The 15,896-nt window shown below is 52.6% G+C and overlaps 1 protein-coding gene across 4 annotated transcripts in view; it reads left to right on the forward strand.

The window, feature by feature from the left end:
• Positions 1 to 15,896, forward strand: part of Crtc1 (CREB regulated transcription coactivator 1) — a 58,757-nt gene that overhangs the window by 36,030 nt on the left and 6,831 nt on the right. Inside the window, exons 5-12 of one of the 4 annotated variants that reach the window (XM_029480844.1) lie at positions 715 to 809; positions 2,573 to 2,658; positions 5,013 to 5,053; positions 5,378 to 5,586; positions 11,537 to 11,670; positions 12,439 to 12,582; positions 12,691 to 12,741; positions 13,286 to 13,387. In XM_029480844.1, the coding sequence (XP_029336704.1) occupies positions 715 to 809; positions 2,573 to 2,658; positions 5,013 to 5,053; positions 5,378 to 5,586; positions 11,537 to 11,670; positions 12,439 to 12,582; positions 12,691 to 12,741; positions 13,286 to 13,387 (862 nt within the window). Of the gene's footprint in view, positions 1 to 714; positions 810 to 2,572; positions 2,659 to 5,012; positions 5,054 to 5,377; positions 5,587 to 5,881; positions 6,335 to 11,536; positions 11,671 to 12,438; positions 12,742 to 13,285; positions 13,388 to 15,896 lie in introns of those variants that run through there. The other 3 variants (XM_021170738.1, XM_085843869.1, XM_085843870.1) reach the window with 3 other exon arrangements.

Raw genomic sequence — 15,896 nt, forward strand, 5'->3', positions numbered from 1 at the left:
GAGCATGGTAGCTCACAGCTGTCCATGATGCCAGTTCCAGGGGATCTGACACCTTCTAACCTCCGTGAACATCACGTGGCACACAGGCATACACAAAGGCAGAATACCCAGACATATGAAGTAAAACTAAAGGTTTTTAAATACCACAGTTATTTAAAAAGAACAAAACTGGGCGTGGAGAGCTGGGCAGTACGTAGCTTCTCTGGTGAATTGTGCCAAAACACAAGGACCTGAATTCAAATCCTGTGATGCACATGAACACAGCAGCACTCATGTGCAGTCCCCCGAGCACTACAGAGAGGACGTGGAGGCAGGAGGGGTCCTGGAGGAGGTCAGGCAGACAACCTGCAGTGCATAGCAGTGATAGCAAGGACCCAGAAGGTGCTGGAGAACTGACATCTGGTGCCTCCTCATGTATGTCACATCATGTGCATGTAGTCACAGCACTCAGGACCAGCGGTTTAAGGCCAGCCTGGGCTACATGAGACCCTGCCTCAAGAAACAGAGTTTTCACATCCATTTTACCATAATAAAATTTAACACAGAGAGGTATGATCACTGACCTGGGACCACACAGCTGGTGGAAAGACCCACAGGCTGCCCCAACCCATGGGGCACATCCTGGACCCTTGTGGGAATTAAGACAGTGTCTAACATGGGTAGATCAGGACTGAGGCTTCTTCCTGTGAGTGTCACCATCTCTCTGTCTCCCAGGACCAACTCTGACTCTGCCCTGCACCAGAGCACAATGACACCCAGCCAGGCAGAGTCCTTCACAGGCGGGTCCCAGGATGCGCACCAGAAGAGAGGTATCTGAGGAATTTGGGGTTTCTGCCAGGCTCAGGCAACCCAGTAGCCTGCATGTCCCAGGAGGTCACTAGTCTTTGGGGGACTGACATTTAGAGGAAGAATCAGAATAGGATAAATGGTTTCAGGGCATCTTTTCCACATGGGGCCCTCGCCAATGTACACTGGCTGTGTTCTAGGCCTGTGACTGATTGAGATGCTGATATCTCAAAAAGCAGAGCAGAGAGGATTTGTTTACTCACACAGTAGCCAAGGATAGACCCCAGCAGTAGGTACCACTTGGTCCAGGACTCCAACTCTACTGCCCAGAACCATCTTCATCCTCCCTTGGGCCCAGCCTGGTAACCCTGTCTGAGAAAGGAGCCCTCTCCATCCCAGATTTGTGGTGAGCCATGCACTGGCTGGCCATGCTTGCAGCCCTGTAGCTGAGGCTGTACCCCAGTTCTGGGTTCCCACATGGTGCTAGTCCTCGACACAGCTCTTCCACCAATTGTCTTGAAGAGTTAGGACTATGGGTTCTGTGAAGCTAGGTGCAGCAGACCCACCCTGGGCCAGACCCACCCAGCCTTAGACACCAAAGCCAAGGAAGTCACCTCTCATGCATCTGAGGCCCAGATGCTAAGGGAGGGCCTGTGTGTGGCAGTTCACTGGGTCCCAGGGAGCTGTTCCTGGCTGAAGGACTCATCCTGGGGGTGGGGTTGCTTGGTGGACAGCCCGCTGCAGGCTGAATACCCCGTGTGCAGTGCAGGAGGGTTGAGGTTAGATGGACCTGTGGGCCCTCCTTACACAGGGCTTCTGGGATGCACCTGAGGTCTCATGCCCTCTCAGGATTCTGTGCCCAGAATCCAACCAGCCTTGATGTGGGACGACCCATGCCCCCTGTCCCCACGCCCCTAGAGGTCTCCTGGCTGCCACCTTCTGGCACCCTCTTCTGCCTTCCATGGAGTTCTTCCCAACAGCCATTGATTGTCTCTCCTAGTCCAGAGAAAAAAATGAACCTGGCAAGAGTCAGAAAACATAGGACCCAGCTTAGCAACAGAACATTTGCTGAGCACGTGTGGAGTCCTAGGTCTGTCCCCAGCATAGCAAAAGAAAACAAAATTTTTTAAAGGGGGGGGGGAGGGGAGGGAGGGAGAGAGAAAGGAAGAAAGACACACTCATCATGACTAAAAGTGGGCTTCAGGTATGACTGGTTCCAGAGCATCAACCAATATCCAGCCATCTCATCCCTCGGACCTCTCACTAGGCCCTTCAAAGCTCTCCAGTCCCACCTTACTGGTCTAGCCTGAGCCACCTTACTGGTCTAGCCTGAGGTTCCTTCTGACATGTCTGCTCACTCTCAAGCACGTGTACTCTGGGCAGATCAGTTAAAGCCCAGGTAGCTTTAGCAATAGGGTTGGAACCAGCCCTCAGTGTGGGGACCCAAGCCTGGCCCAGCCACTGGGTGTCAGCAATGCTGAGTGATGGCAGATGCTGCCACCGCAGCAGGTGGCAGGCTCAGAGTCTCTGCTGACTTGTACAGCCAAGGTGCCCAGGGTCCCGGCCTGGGTGGGGGCCGGGGGGTACCCTGCTCAGCCTTGGCTCCCGGCTCCAGCTGCTGTCTCAGCTCTTTGTTCCACATAGCCAGCTGATGATCCTGGTGCAGGGTGTTCTTGTTAAGCCCCTCCCACAGCTTCAGTAGAACCTCCAAGCCTGCTGTTAGGGCCCTGCGGTCTCTCTACTGTGTGGTCATGTTGCCCTGACCCTTCTCTCCCCCTACATCCAGTCTTACTGCTAACTGTCCCAGGAATGGAGGACACCGGGGCTGAGACAGACAAGACCCTTTCTAAGCAGTCATGGGACTCAAAGAAGGTAAGGGCCACTGTGTGGGCCAACCGTTTTTCTTTTCACACCCAGCCTGGAAGCAAATGACCAGGAGTCATGTTGAGGTGGGGGCCTTGCTCAGCTTTACTGGGGCCCAGGCTTTGGCATCAACAGCGGGCCTGTCAGACTGCTCAGAAACAGCTCAAAGTGTTAACACGTGTGGCCGATCAGGGTGCTGATGAAAGCGGACACTTATCCCAGTTGGGACCCTAGCACCCCACATCCTGGCCCAGGCAGGAGCCTTTGAGGTTCAGGGCTGCTGAACAAGGCCTTGCCTCAGAGTCCAGAGTATAAGCAGAATTCGCGAGGGCTCAGCAGATAAAGGTGCTCACCGCCAAGCCTGGCGGCCTCCGTTCTGTCCCTAGGAGCCATTTGGTAGGAGAGAACCAAGTCCCTGAGTTGTCCTGTGACTCGCGCATGCCAGTCACAGCACGAGGACACCAGTTCCCCTCACATGTACACACATATACGTAAGTGCTTTTTACAACGGAAAAGGCAGGGCTGGAGAGAGGGCTTAGCCGAGAAGAGCACTGACTGCTCCTGAGAGAACCCAGGTTTGCTTTCCAGCACAGAAGATGACTTGTAGCCACCTGTAACTCTAGTTCCAAGAGATCCAGTGCCCTCTTCTGACTTTATAAGCACAAGACACACAGGTGATGCACAGTCATACATGTAGGCAAAATACACATTAAACAATATTTTAAGAAATAGGCTGGGGCTTGGCAAGATGGCTCAGTGGTTAAGAGCGCCTACTGCTCTTCCAAAGATCCCGAGTTCAAATCCCAGCATCCACATGGTGGCTCACAACCATCCATAACGAAATCTGATGCCCTCTTCTGGAGTATCTGAAGACAGCTACAGTGTACTTACATATAATAATAAATAAATCTAAAAAAAAAAGAAAGGAAGGAAGGAAGGAAGGAAGAAAGAAAGAAAGAAAGAAAGAAAGAAAGAAAGAAAGAAAGAAGAAAGAAAGAGGCTAGGCGGCAGTGGTCTGAGAGCTCGAGAGGCAGGAATATCTCTGAGTTCAAGGCCAGCCTGGTCTACAAAGTAGACACCAGGGCAGCCCGGGCTACACAGAGAAACCCTGTCTGAAAAAAAATAGACAAAATAAACAAAATCTTTTTCTTTCTAAGTAAAAAGGAGGCTCGGGATATGGCTCAGAGGTGGCATGCTCATCTTGCATGCGTGGATTCCATTCCCAACACTGAAGAAATCATGTGGCCAGGCATGATGCTGAATGCTTTTAATCCCAATACTTGGGATAGAGGCATGTGGATCTCTTGTAAATTCAAGGCCAGACTGGTCTACAGAGTTAGTTTCAGGACAGCTAGAGCTACCCAGGTAAAACCTTGTCTCAAACAAAAACAATTTCTTGGGTTTTTGTTTGTTTGTTTGTTTTTCAAGACAGGGTTTCTCTGTATAGCTATGGCTGTCTTGGAACTCACTTTGTAGACCAGGCTGGCCTAGAACTCAGAAATCCGCTTGCTTCTGCCTCCCTAGTGCTGGGATTAAAGGCGTGTGCCACCACGCCTGATGCCCGGCTAATTACATTTTTAAAAGATATTGTGCACATGAGTGTGTGTGTGTGTGCACTCTAGAATGTGCGTGCATGCATATGTGGGCGTGGGCGAGAGGGAGGACAACTATAGGAGTTATCTCTCTAGACATGTGGGTCCTGGGAATCGAACTCAAACCATCAGCCTATGTGGCAAGCCTTTTTACTAATTAAAAGTAAAAGCCACTAATTAAGCCATACTACTGCCCCAGAAAGCTTTTCTAAATCTTCCTCAGCACAGCAGAAATCCCGTAGCATAACAAGTGTTCACTCTGGGGATCTGTTCAAACTCATTGTTCCTGTGTTCCCTGCCAAGTCTCCTGGTCACAAGCTACCATCAGGGAAGCCCCCAGGTGCTGCCTGCCTACCCTGCATCCCTCTGGTCTACGTTCCAGCCTGCAGCACTGGCCCCAAAGGACCAGGTTCTCAGAACCCGCAGCCCCTGCCTGTCAACATCACAAGGCTGCCTGTCTTTCTAGTGTCTCCTCCACCTGCAGCAGCCAGGGCTCCCCAGTGCAGCGGCTTTGAGCTGGGCATGTGGCTTCGGAAAGCCCTAGAGAGACCACACACAAGGTTAGCCACAGCATCCGGGCAAGGTATGGGAAGGAAGATCCCTCCTTATAGCTCCTGCCTCTGCCCGGAGCTCCTTGAAGCCATCCCTGTACGACATGGCTGCTGGTTGTCCTAGACAGGGGAAGGGAAAGACAGCATTGAGCTCAGCACACAGGAAGCCATGCCTGCCACCTACCACCTGCCACCTGCCATCTGCTTTGCTCTCTTTCAGGCGGGTTCCAGGCCCAAGTCCTGTGAGGTCCCTGGAATCAAGTAAGTCAGCCAGGCCCCCCACATCCCTTTGCACCTTGTGGCTCTTCTCTCTCCAAGCCTGCACCTGTTGGCAGGGGAGACCATGAGCATGCTACCAGAGGGTACCCAGGAAGTCCTGGCCTCCGTCACTGATAGGCAGACATGACCCCTGTTCCAGTTTGGGGTCCTGTCGTGCTTAGGGCTCACTAAAGGGTCTTTTTTTTTTAATCCACTGATCCCCTTGTCCCTCCTGTCCCACTGCAGTTGTCCTGGGTTGGCAGGGCTGACCTGCTTGTCACTGTCCCCAGACCTTATGTCCTGTCCTCCCCATCTGGTCTTTCCCAGCATCTTTCCGTCAGCAGACCAGGAGAACACAACAGCCCTGATCCCTGCCACCCACAACACAGGGGGCTCCCTTCCTGACCTCACCAACATCCACTTCCCCTCCCCACTCCCGACACCACTGGACCCTGAGGAGCCTCCGTTCCCTGCTCTCACCAGCTCCAGCAGCACCGGCAGCCTTGCACATCTGGGCGTTGGCGGCACAGGCCAGGGTAAGGCCCCCATGCTGTCCCTACCTGACAGCATGCACTGGAGTGTGGAGTTGATGGGTCTGTGTCTACGGATGACACACCTGCCCCCAGGAGTCGGGCTGTGGCATTAGGGCTGTGTCCTGCAGCTCCAAGCTTCAGGGAATGGGTGGGAGTCAGGACGAGCCCTGATGGCTTTGACCTGGTTGCTTATGACTTAGGTGTGGCCCTTCCCAGCTCACTTCTTTTTAATTAAGAAAAATGTTTTACGTGTGCGAGTATTTGCCCATGTGTCTGACTGTGCACTGCATGTGTACAGTACTTGATAAGGCCAGAAGACAGTGCTGGATCCTTGGATTTGGAGTTATGGACAGTTGTGAGCAGCCATGTGCATGTTGGGAACTAACCCTGATCCTGTAGGACAGCAGCCAGTGCTCCTAACCATTGAGCATCTCTCCAGGCTCCTCCCCTTTTCAAAGGCTTATATCTCCCCTTGGCCTGTTTCCTGGCAATGCCCACTTCCTTGCCCATCCCACTGCTCCCAGTTTGAACCAACACTGCTTCTCCTGGTTACTGTGGTTACTTTCACCACCATTCTCATTAAAGGCATCCCTGTCAGCCTCCCCATCCCCAGCCTGACCTCACAGCTGCACTGCTCACCCCAGGACCTTTGCACAAGCTGCCTGGGCATAGCCCTCTATCCTGCCCACTCACACTGCCCCAAACAGCACTTTCCATTGTTCTTCAGCATCCCTTTTCCCTGATGTGACACAGCAAGCCCCAAGCTGCTGGGGCTGTAGGCTGCAACGTGGATTAGGACAGATGGCAGGGGAGGGGAGGTGTGTGTGTGGGGGAGAGACACAGGAAGGATGGGGATACAGGTCATATGGTGAGCTCTGTGTGGATTTGCTCTACAGACCTGGGATTAGGGGCTGGTAAGGAAAAATATGGCTCCTGAGGCAGGATCGATGTGGGGAGTTGAAACCAGGGTCCTCCAGCTTCTCGCTGATGCCAGCTCTGGGTGGGGTTGGGGTAGCAGATGAGAAGGTGCAGGTGTGCCTGGGGTGTTTTCTTTCTTGAGATGAAACATGAAGGTCACTTGTTGCTGGGGTTAAAACCTGGGGACTTCTGTCTGCTCATTTGATGCTAAAGATAGAAGTGGGCCCCCTCACGGGTGCCCAGCCAGCACCTTGCCCATGAGCCACACATTCTACCTCCTCAGCTCCTTTCCTAGGCTTCCAGGTGAGCAGATGGGACCAAAGGCCATGAGCATAGGACCCTGATGTGAGATGTGCAGGCCTTTGGCTCTTCACAGCCTGACTTGTGCCTGTTAATCTCCAGTTGTGAGGCCCAGGGAACCAGGGTGGGTCTAGATGTTTAGAAGCAAGGAAGGGCCTAGCCCTACACAGAGGCTGCCATATCCAAATCCTTTCTCCTCTCTGAATCTCCCTGTACCTCCTGCTTTGGGGCTCCACACCAGCTGCTGCAGTTCCAGTGTAAACAAGCACAGGGAAATAGCTTATGTGACATTGTTGCTGGCTCACTGGGGTGGCCAATCCTGACCAGTAATATGTGCCATGTGTGGTTGTTTAAGAGCCAGCCAATCCCCTTTACAGGGGCTTTATTTTATGGGCACCTTTTAGATGAAGCCAGGCTCTGGCACATACAGACAGTTTTCACCTCCCCATCCTAGTGCCAGACCCTGGTCAGGGAGAGCAAAGAGCTGGGGACCAAGCCCCTGCTCCATACTGTCTGAGGACAGTACACAGGGAGGTGACCCAAGTGTCCACTGCTGGCTATGCTCCATTCAGGGCTACACCAGGGCTTATGTGCCAGAGCCAGGCCACTGCCACCTGGCCAGCCTGCCCCACCCTCCCCTGCCCAGACTTCCCCTCCAGCTGGCTCTGCTCCAGAGGTGATCCAGGCTGGGCAGAGAAACCTGCTAGCAGGATACCCATGTGGCTCGCCTGCCCATCTGGCCTCTCTGGGTGTGATGGTGCTTAGGCAAGAGCTAAGAATGCCCTCATGTTCATGGTCAGCAGACCAGGGACATACCAGCTGGAAGTGTGAATTCTTTGACCCACAGATATGTGTGTGTCTGTCTGTATGTATGCATGCTGTGTGCATGTGTGTGTATCCATCTGTTGGTCTGTATGTGTGTATGCATGAGTGTAGACGTGCATGAATGTATGTCTGTCTGTCTGTGAGCATATGTGTGCATGTATGCTCGTGCTTATTAATCACTTTGAATCCATGTTTAAAAATCAAGCCAGAGGGCAAGGTATGATGAAATATCCCAGGAGACAGAGGCAGGTGGATCTCTGTGAGTTGAAGGACATCAGGGCTCTACTTTGAGGCCCTGTCTATAAATCAAGCAGGTAAGCAAGCCTTGGGGCTATTGAAATGGCTCAGTGGGTAAAGGCATGTGAACCAAGCCTTAAGATCTATGTTCAGGTCCCAGAACAAACACGGTACAGGGAGAAAAGCAACTTGAGTATGTCCTCTGGCCCCCACACTGTCCCAATGTGCCTGTGCCAGCCCATGACCACAGAGAAATGCATTTAAAAATAATTGTTTAAAAAATGAAGTTCAGCCGGGTGTGGTGGCACACGCCTTTAATCCCAGCACTTGGGAGACAGAGGCAGGTGGATTTCTGAGTTCGAGGCCAGCCTGGTCTACAAAGTGAGTTCCAGGACAGCCAGGACTACACAGAGAAACCCTGTCTTGAAAAACCAAAAAAAAAAAAAGAAGAAAAAAAAGAAAAAAAATGAAGCCCAAGCCAGAGTGATGGCTCAGCAGTTGAAAACCCATGCTACTCTTCAGAGGAGCTGAGTTTGGTCCGGCAGCCACAGCAGGTGGCTCAACCTGTAATTCCAGCTCCAGGGATCCTGGCAGCTTCCAGGGGAGCTTCAGGCCTTCGCAGCCTCCTGCATGCACATATACATGCACCATACACAAACACAATTTTAAAAAAGATTTTGGGGAGGAAGCATTGAGATGGGGTCCTACTATGGGGCTGTTGCTGTGCTAGAACTCACGACATTGAACTCAGAGATCCACCTGCCTCTCTCTTGGGTGTTGGGATTAAAGGTTTGCACCGCTGTGCCAATTGTTAAGCACTCAAGCAAAGCACTACCATCCCAGCACTCAGGAAGCTGAGGCAGGAGATCCACACTTAGTTTTAGGCCAGCTTAGGCTATCTAGTGAGACTATCTCAGAAAGATAGAAAAGAGAAAAGCCACCGTCTTTTGTTTTACAATACTTCCTACCTGACCATTTGCCCCACTCACAATCCTGTGTGTACAGGCATTTTGTACATGCATGCCACGTATGTGCTTAGGGCCTGCTGAAGCTAGAAGGTCCTGGGCCCCCTGCAAGAGCAGCAGGTATCCTAACTACCACGCCCCCAGCCATCTCTCCAGTCCCCTTCACTTCAACTTCTATTTGTTTGTTTTGTGGTAGTCAGAGTCTCATGTAGCCCAGGCTGGACTAGAATTTGCAGTATAGTCAGGCAAGATCTTAGACCCCTAATCCTCCTGCCCCAGTCTCCAAGAATAGAGTGACAGACATACATCACTCTGTCTGGTGAATGTAGCATTCGGGACTAACCCAGAACCTTGTGCATTCTAGGTAAACAGTTTGCCAACTGAGCTACAAGCATTCCTCTTAGCCAAGTCCCAACCTTCCACATCTACTTAACAGGCTTACCTTCTGAGTGAGTGTTTGCCTGCATGTATGTCTGTGCACTGAATGTGTGGCTGGTGCCATTGGAGCTCAGAAGAAGCTGTAGGGGCCCCTGGGGCTGGAGGGACAGGTATTGTGAGCCCATGTTGTGGGTACTGGGAATTACACCCAGGTTTTCTGCAAGAGCAGCCAGTGCCCTTAACCACTGAGTCATCTCTCCAGCCCCTGCATCCACATCTTACAGAGTCCTACCTGTGCTGTACGTCCTCACAGGGCCCAGCATCTGCTCCAGATCTGAACAGGAAGTGTCTCAGCCCTGACAGACAAGGGAGGGAGCTGTCACTCAGATGCAAGACCATAGCCCGTAGTCCTGAACTCAACTCTGAGTGCTGCCTCCCAGATTCCCTGTGCCTAGGATTCTATTGACAGTTCCTCCATAGTGGAATCTGGCTCTGCCACTGCCACCCCATCACAGGGCTGAATAGGAGCAAAGCCAACCAGGACCTGAGGGGAAGTGTAGGCCGTCCCACAAGTGACTGCCACAGGCACAAAGGCCCCTGGCCCTGTCATCTCCCCTAGGAGTGCTAGGTGTCTTATCACCCACCCACCTTCAGGAACAAGGTGGACCAGGTGCCCAGGGCAGGCAGGCCCCGGATCTCCTGGTGAGTCAGGCAGCCTCATCCGGCTCGATGGTGCCAAGTCCTCCCTATGCTCCTGGCTTCACTGAGGCCTCCACTGTTAATATCTGATAGCTCGAGATACGGAAGCAGTGTCTTAGTAACTGGGAGGGGGGTGTCAAATGCAGGGCCCTCAGGGCTCCCCTGTCATCACAGGGCCTGTTGCCTACTTGGTTTGAGGCCCAGGATGAGGCAGCAGGCCCCCACTCTGCCCAGTGCCCTGGATCTCACCCAGGTCCCTCATCACCTCAGCATTCGGGGATCAGATCCCTGGGGGCAGGCAGGGATTAGAGAAGGGGCCTGGCGGGTGCAGGCTTGTTACTTCAGGGCAGGGTGGTGAGGATTCTGGTTTCAGTTCAAGCAGACTAGGAAGGGGGTGCTGGGAAGGGGGGCTCCATCATCCCAAGGGTGCCAAGGAAGGATGTGGGTGAAGGGCACTAGGTCATCAAGAAATGCCTTGACAGGAAAGAACAAGCTTGGGGAAGAACACGAGAGGGCCCTGGTGTTATAGAAACCCAACCTCCCATAGGATCGAGTTTCCCAAGCCAAGACAGAAAGGGAGATGGGCCATGATGGCACAGACCTGAGATCTGTGCTGAGAAACAGGCTGGGCGATTGCTCTGACACCAGAGTCAGCCTGGGCTACCTAGTGAGTTCCAGGCTAGCCCCGTATGAAATAATAGTAGCAGCTCGGTAGCTTGAAGCTCATCTAGTACAATGCTTATAGCTCAGTTGGCAGAGTGCTGCCTACCATGCACAAAGCCTTTGGGTTTGAACCCTAGTACTGCAGAAACTACTTCATGCCTGTCACCTTGGGACTCAGGGCAGAGGCAGGAGACTCGAGAGTTCAAGGTCATCCTCGATTCATAGCCAGCTTGAGACAAGCATGAGCTACACGTAAACCTATCTCAAAAATATAAAGTGGTGGTGCATCTGCTTAACCCAGCACTTGGGAGACAGAGGAAGGCAGATGTCTGTGAGTTTGAGACCAGCTTGGTCTACAGAGTTAGTTTGAGGAAAGCCAGGGCTACACAGAGAAATCCTGTCTCAAGACAAACAAACAAACTAATTAATTAAATAAAAGGAGGTTGGAGAGTTGGCTCAGAGATTAGGAGCAGTTGTTACTCTTGCAGAGGGCCCAGGTGGAGTTTCCGGCAGCCACATGGTGACTCACACTTCCAGGGGTGACAGTGCCTTCTTTTTTCATCCACAGTCACTAGGCACACACATAGTACACAGACACACATTCAGACAAAAGGCTCTCATACTATACAATATATATGGTGTGTGGGTGTGTGTGCGCATGCGTGTATGTGTGCATGCATGCATACCTACATATGCTCCACCAGGGCCCTGTCACTGAGAACTCTCTCTACCAACTGTGGGCAGCACTTCCTAGGATAATGTTCATGATCCCAAGATGGGCTCTGATTGGTTACTTGGAAGCAGTGTTGATTGGCTGGGGCCATGGGACATGCCCTTCTTAGGCTACTAAAGTCCCTCCTCAGAGCCCCATCCCAGGTTTGAGCACAGACAGCTTCTCTAGCGGGTTTCTGTCCTGGCAGCTGGGCTGTGGTATGGCCACCTGTCCCTAGCCCCCTTTTCCTTTGTAGGTATGAACACCCCCAGCTCTTCTCCACAGCACCGGCCAGCAGTCGTCAGCCCCCTGTCCCTGAGCACAGAGGCCAGGCGGCAGCAGGCCCAGCAGGTGTCACCCACCCTGTCTCCGTTGTCACCCATCACTCAGGTGCGAGGGCGAGGTGGGTGGGAACACGGGTATCTACCAGCCCCTCCCCTTCCTCGGCCTGGTCTTTTTTTTTTTTAAAAAACCAGTTTTATTTATGTATGTATTTATTTTTAATGTGTATGTGTGTTCTTGAGTGAATTTATGTACACCATGTGCATGCAGGTTCCCTTGGAGACAAGAGGTGTCAGGTCCCCTGGAACTGGAGTTAGAGGTGATTAAGAGCCACCATGTGGGTGTGGGATCTGAACCCAGGTCCTCTGCAAAAGCAGCCAGTGCTCTTAACGAGCTATCTCTCTAGCTCTGTTTGTAGCATTTATCAACAAAAGTTTGAACAGAAACTATATAAATCAGTGTTTTTGCAATGTATATTTTATGGTATTTCTGGTTTTGAGACAAGGCTTATATAGCACTGAGTAGATGAAGGTGACCTTGAACTCATCATTCTTCAGTTCCCATCTCCCGTGTCACTGCTCCTGGCAAAACTAATGGTCTTGGAGTGGCCCAAGAACCATCAGCAGGCATTGGAGTGACTAAACAGACACTCATTCTGCAGCTTAGGCTGGCCCCACACTTACAGTGACCTTCCTGCCTCAGCCCCCAAGTGTTGCATGACAGTGGTACCCCTGCCCAGGGTCTCTCCCTGTTTACTTCCTGTGTGAGATCTGCCCTCACCAAGTTGGGCTCCCTTGCTCTAAGGAGAACAGACTGTGGGGGTCAGACTGTGGCACCATGGCGCCAGCGCCTCTTCCTCATCCTTGTCTTCCACAGGCCGTAGCTATGGATGCCCTGTCCTTGGAGCAGCAGCTGCCCTATGCCTTCTTCACCCAGACTGGCTCCCAGCAGCCTCCCCCACAGCCCCAGCCGCCGCCTCCACCTCCGCCGGTATCCCAGCAGCAGCCACCACCTCCACAGGTGTCTGTGGGCCTCCCCCAGGGTGGTCCACTGCTGCCTAGTGCCAGCCTGACTCGGGGGCCCCAGCTGCCACCACTCTCAGTTACTGTACCATCCACTCTTCCCCAGTCCCCTACAGAGAACCCAGGCCAGTCACCAATGGGGATCGATGCCACCTCGGTAAGCCTAGGGGCATTCCTGGGCCCTCAGTGTGTGTGTGTGCATTCATGAGTGGGTGGGTATGTTCATGAGTGGGGTATGTGTATTCATGAATGGTGTATACATATTCATGAGGGAGGTATGTGTGTTCATGAGTGGGTGTGTGTTCATGAGCGGGGGTTTATGACTAGGGTTGTGCTGGTGAGTGCCAAATGTATGTGTGTACATGTACTGTGCTTTTAGGAGTGTGTGGATCACAGTCTGGATGTCCAGATCTGTCAGGAGTATGCAGGTGCATCCAGAGGGCACTGTGCCCGATGCCATCAGCTCTACACAGGGTCAGGCCTAGCGTCAGCCAGAGCCTTGCTGTGGCTTCCGGGTGGGCCCTGTAGCCCTCTGTGTGTGCTTGCCCTGAGAAGTCAGGTTTACAGTCACATCTCCACCTCAGATTCTCACAAGCCAGTGATTACCTGTGTGGCATCCATTGTTGAGGGTCCAGGCATCCGGCCCAGATCTGTTGGGCCAGTGCAGGAGTCAGTAAAGCATGAACTGTCTGTCATCACAGGCACCAGCTCTGCAGTACCGCACGAGTGCAGGGTCGCCTGCCACCCAGTCTCCCACCTCTCCAGTCTCCAACCAAGGCTTCTCCCCCGGAAGCTCCCCACAGGTAAGGCCCCTTCCCCTGGCCCTATGCCACGTTGTGTGTCCCATGTGCTTAGTGCTCCCCAGTGCTGTCCTCCACACCATGCCATCTGTCCTCCATCAGCCTGGGGTCATGCCCCCATCAGACGGGCTCAGCAGTTCTCAGGACACCAGAACAGCTCCAGGGCATGGAATCTGAAGCTCCAGGGTCTATGAAGGTTAAGGCAGAGCTTCTCTGGGTGTCCAGCTGCTCTGCCTCCACCCCTGGTCCCTGGGTCTGTTGTTGGTGTCACAGTAGACAGTGTGGAGCCTCATTTGGCTGACAGTGGCCTTTGTTTCATTTGGGTTGTGTTTTGAGACAGGGTCATGTATTTTAATAAAATTTCAATTGTTCAATTTTACCAATGAAGACTCAGGAGCCAGGTGCTAGGGTACCCAGCTGACCTTCTACCCATGTCCCAGAAGCAGTGCCTCTCTCCCAGGCCATCTAGGAAAACACTCTTCAACCCGGATGTCTCTCCTCTCTCTCTCTCTCTCTCTCTCTCTCTCTCTCTCTCTCTCTCTCCTCTCTCCTCTCTCCTCTCTCCTCTCTCCTCTCTCCTCTCTCCTCTCTCCTCTCTCCTCTCTCCTCTCCTCTCTCCTCTCTCCTCTCTCCTCTCTCCTCTCTCCTCTCTCCTCTCTCCTCTCTCCTCTCTCCTCTCTCCTCTCTCCTCTCTCCTCTCTCCTCTCTCCTCTCTCCTCTCTCCTCTCTCCTCTCTCCTCTCTCCTCTCTCCTCTCTCCTCTCCCCTCTCCCCTCTCCCCTCTCCCCTCTCTCCTCTCTCCTCTCTCCTCTCTCCTCTCTCTTTCCTTTCTCCCTGCTTCTTTCTCTCTCTCTCTCCTCTCTCCTCTCTCCTCTCTCCTCTCTCCTCTCTCCTCTCTCCTCTCTCCTCTCTCCTCTCTCCTCTCTCCTCTCTCCTCTCTCCTCTCTCCTCTCTCCTCTCTCCTCTCTCCTCTCTCCCCTCTCCCCTCTCCCCTCTCCCCTCTCCCCTCTCCCCTCTCCCCTCTCCCCTCTCCCCTCTCCCCTCTCCCCTCTCCCCTCTCTCCTCTCTACTCTCTCCTCTCTCCTCTCTCCTCTCTCCTCTCTCCTCTCTCTTCCCCCCCCACCCTCCTGACTCGTTTTACTCTCTATGGTTTTTTCTATTTCTTTTTTTTTAAGAATTATTTTTTTTAATGTATATAAGTACACTGTAGCTGTCTTCAGACACACACTAGAAGAGGGCATCAGATCCCATTTCAGATGGTTGTGAACCATCATGTCGTTGCTAGGAATTGAACTCAGGACCTCTGGAAGAGCAGTCAGCACTTTTAACTGTTGAGCCATCTCTTCAGCCTCTACAGTTCTTTTTTTAATAATGCTATGCTCCCTTTCTGTCAAGTGTTGTGTGCTCCAGATCTTGACTTATGGCTGACTTCATGTAATCCTGTACAGTATTCAAGCAGAAGCTGTTGGATTACAGACCTGTGCTAAGGCTGAGCCTCACCACAACTAAAAATAGGTTTTTCCAGTAAATAACCCAATCTCAGGGTTTACAGTGTGATCAGATATCCTGCAACAGGGCCTTATGTACCCCAGGCAATCCCCTGATTCACTGTGTAGCCCAAGTGGCCTCACGCTCTGAATCCTCCCGCCTCTGCCTCCCTAGTGTGAGGATGATTGCTATATGCCAACCCACCAACCCACACCCTGATTTTCTACTGGCCTGGTACAGTCGGGCACCAGATCCCAGATGCCCTCACCAGGCCAGACCTCTGATCTCTGTTTTGGTCCAGCTCAGCCTAAGCAGATGTCCTTCACTTCCTTGCAGTCTGGCTCCCTGCCCAGCTCATTCCATACTGAGCTGAGGAGTTGAGGTGTGACACGGTAACATCAAAACTGTCAGGGCCTCACCATCTTGGGGCCACCCCACCTTAAATATTACCAGGCAGACAGACTTGGTGTATATCAGCCTTTGTAGTTTCCCAGGCCCTGAAACTATCCTCAGCCCAGTACAGGGGCAATGGGTTCCTGCCAGGCTAGAGCCAGACGGAGCATCGGGCTGCCTTGCTTTAGGGGAACAAAGATAAGAGGTCCACCATGGTGACCATCCACCTGCCTCATCACCTGGTGTCAGCACCTCTCAGTTCATGTACACTGAGCTTCGGGCTCCAGGGACTCAGAGAGGCAGGCAGGGCAGAGTCGGAGTCCAAATCCATGACATACTTCTCTGAAAAATCATGGGACGTTGTTTGTCCTAAGCAGAAGTAGGTTGTCCTAGCCGGCACAGGCAGCTCATCCTATCTCATTCAGTCTGACTCTGTGTGTCTCTGATATGGAAAACAGGGTATCATGCTGGCGTGGGTAAGACTGTTAAGGTATTTGACGCCAGTGGGAGGCTACAGGGCACACGTTTCTCCCAGAACCCAGAGATGCCAGGGCATGAGCACATCTGGCTTCCTATTGGGTTTCCTTAGACATCCATTGGGCCTTGGTCATATGCTCTCTCGTGCCCAATGT

Source organism: Mus caroli, unplaced genomic scaffold (genome assembly GCF_978045245.1).
Source record: "Mus caroli unplaced genomic scaffold, Mus_caroli_1 scaffold_10, whole genome shotgun sequence".
NCBI classification, from domain to species: Eukaryota; Metazoa; Chordata; class Mammalia; order Rodentia; family Muridae; genus Mus; species Mus caroli.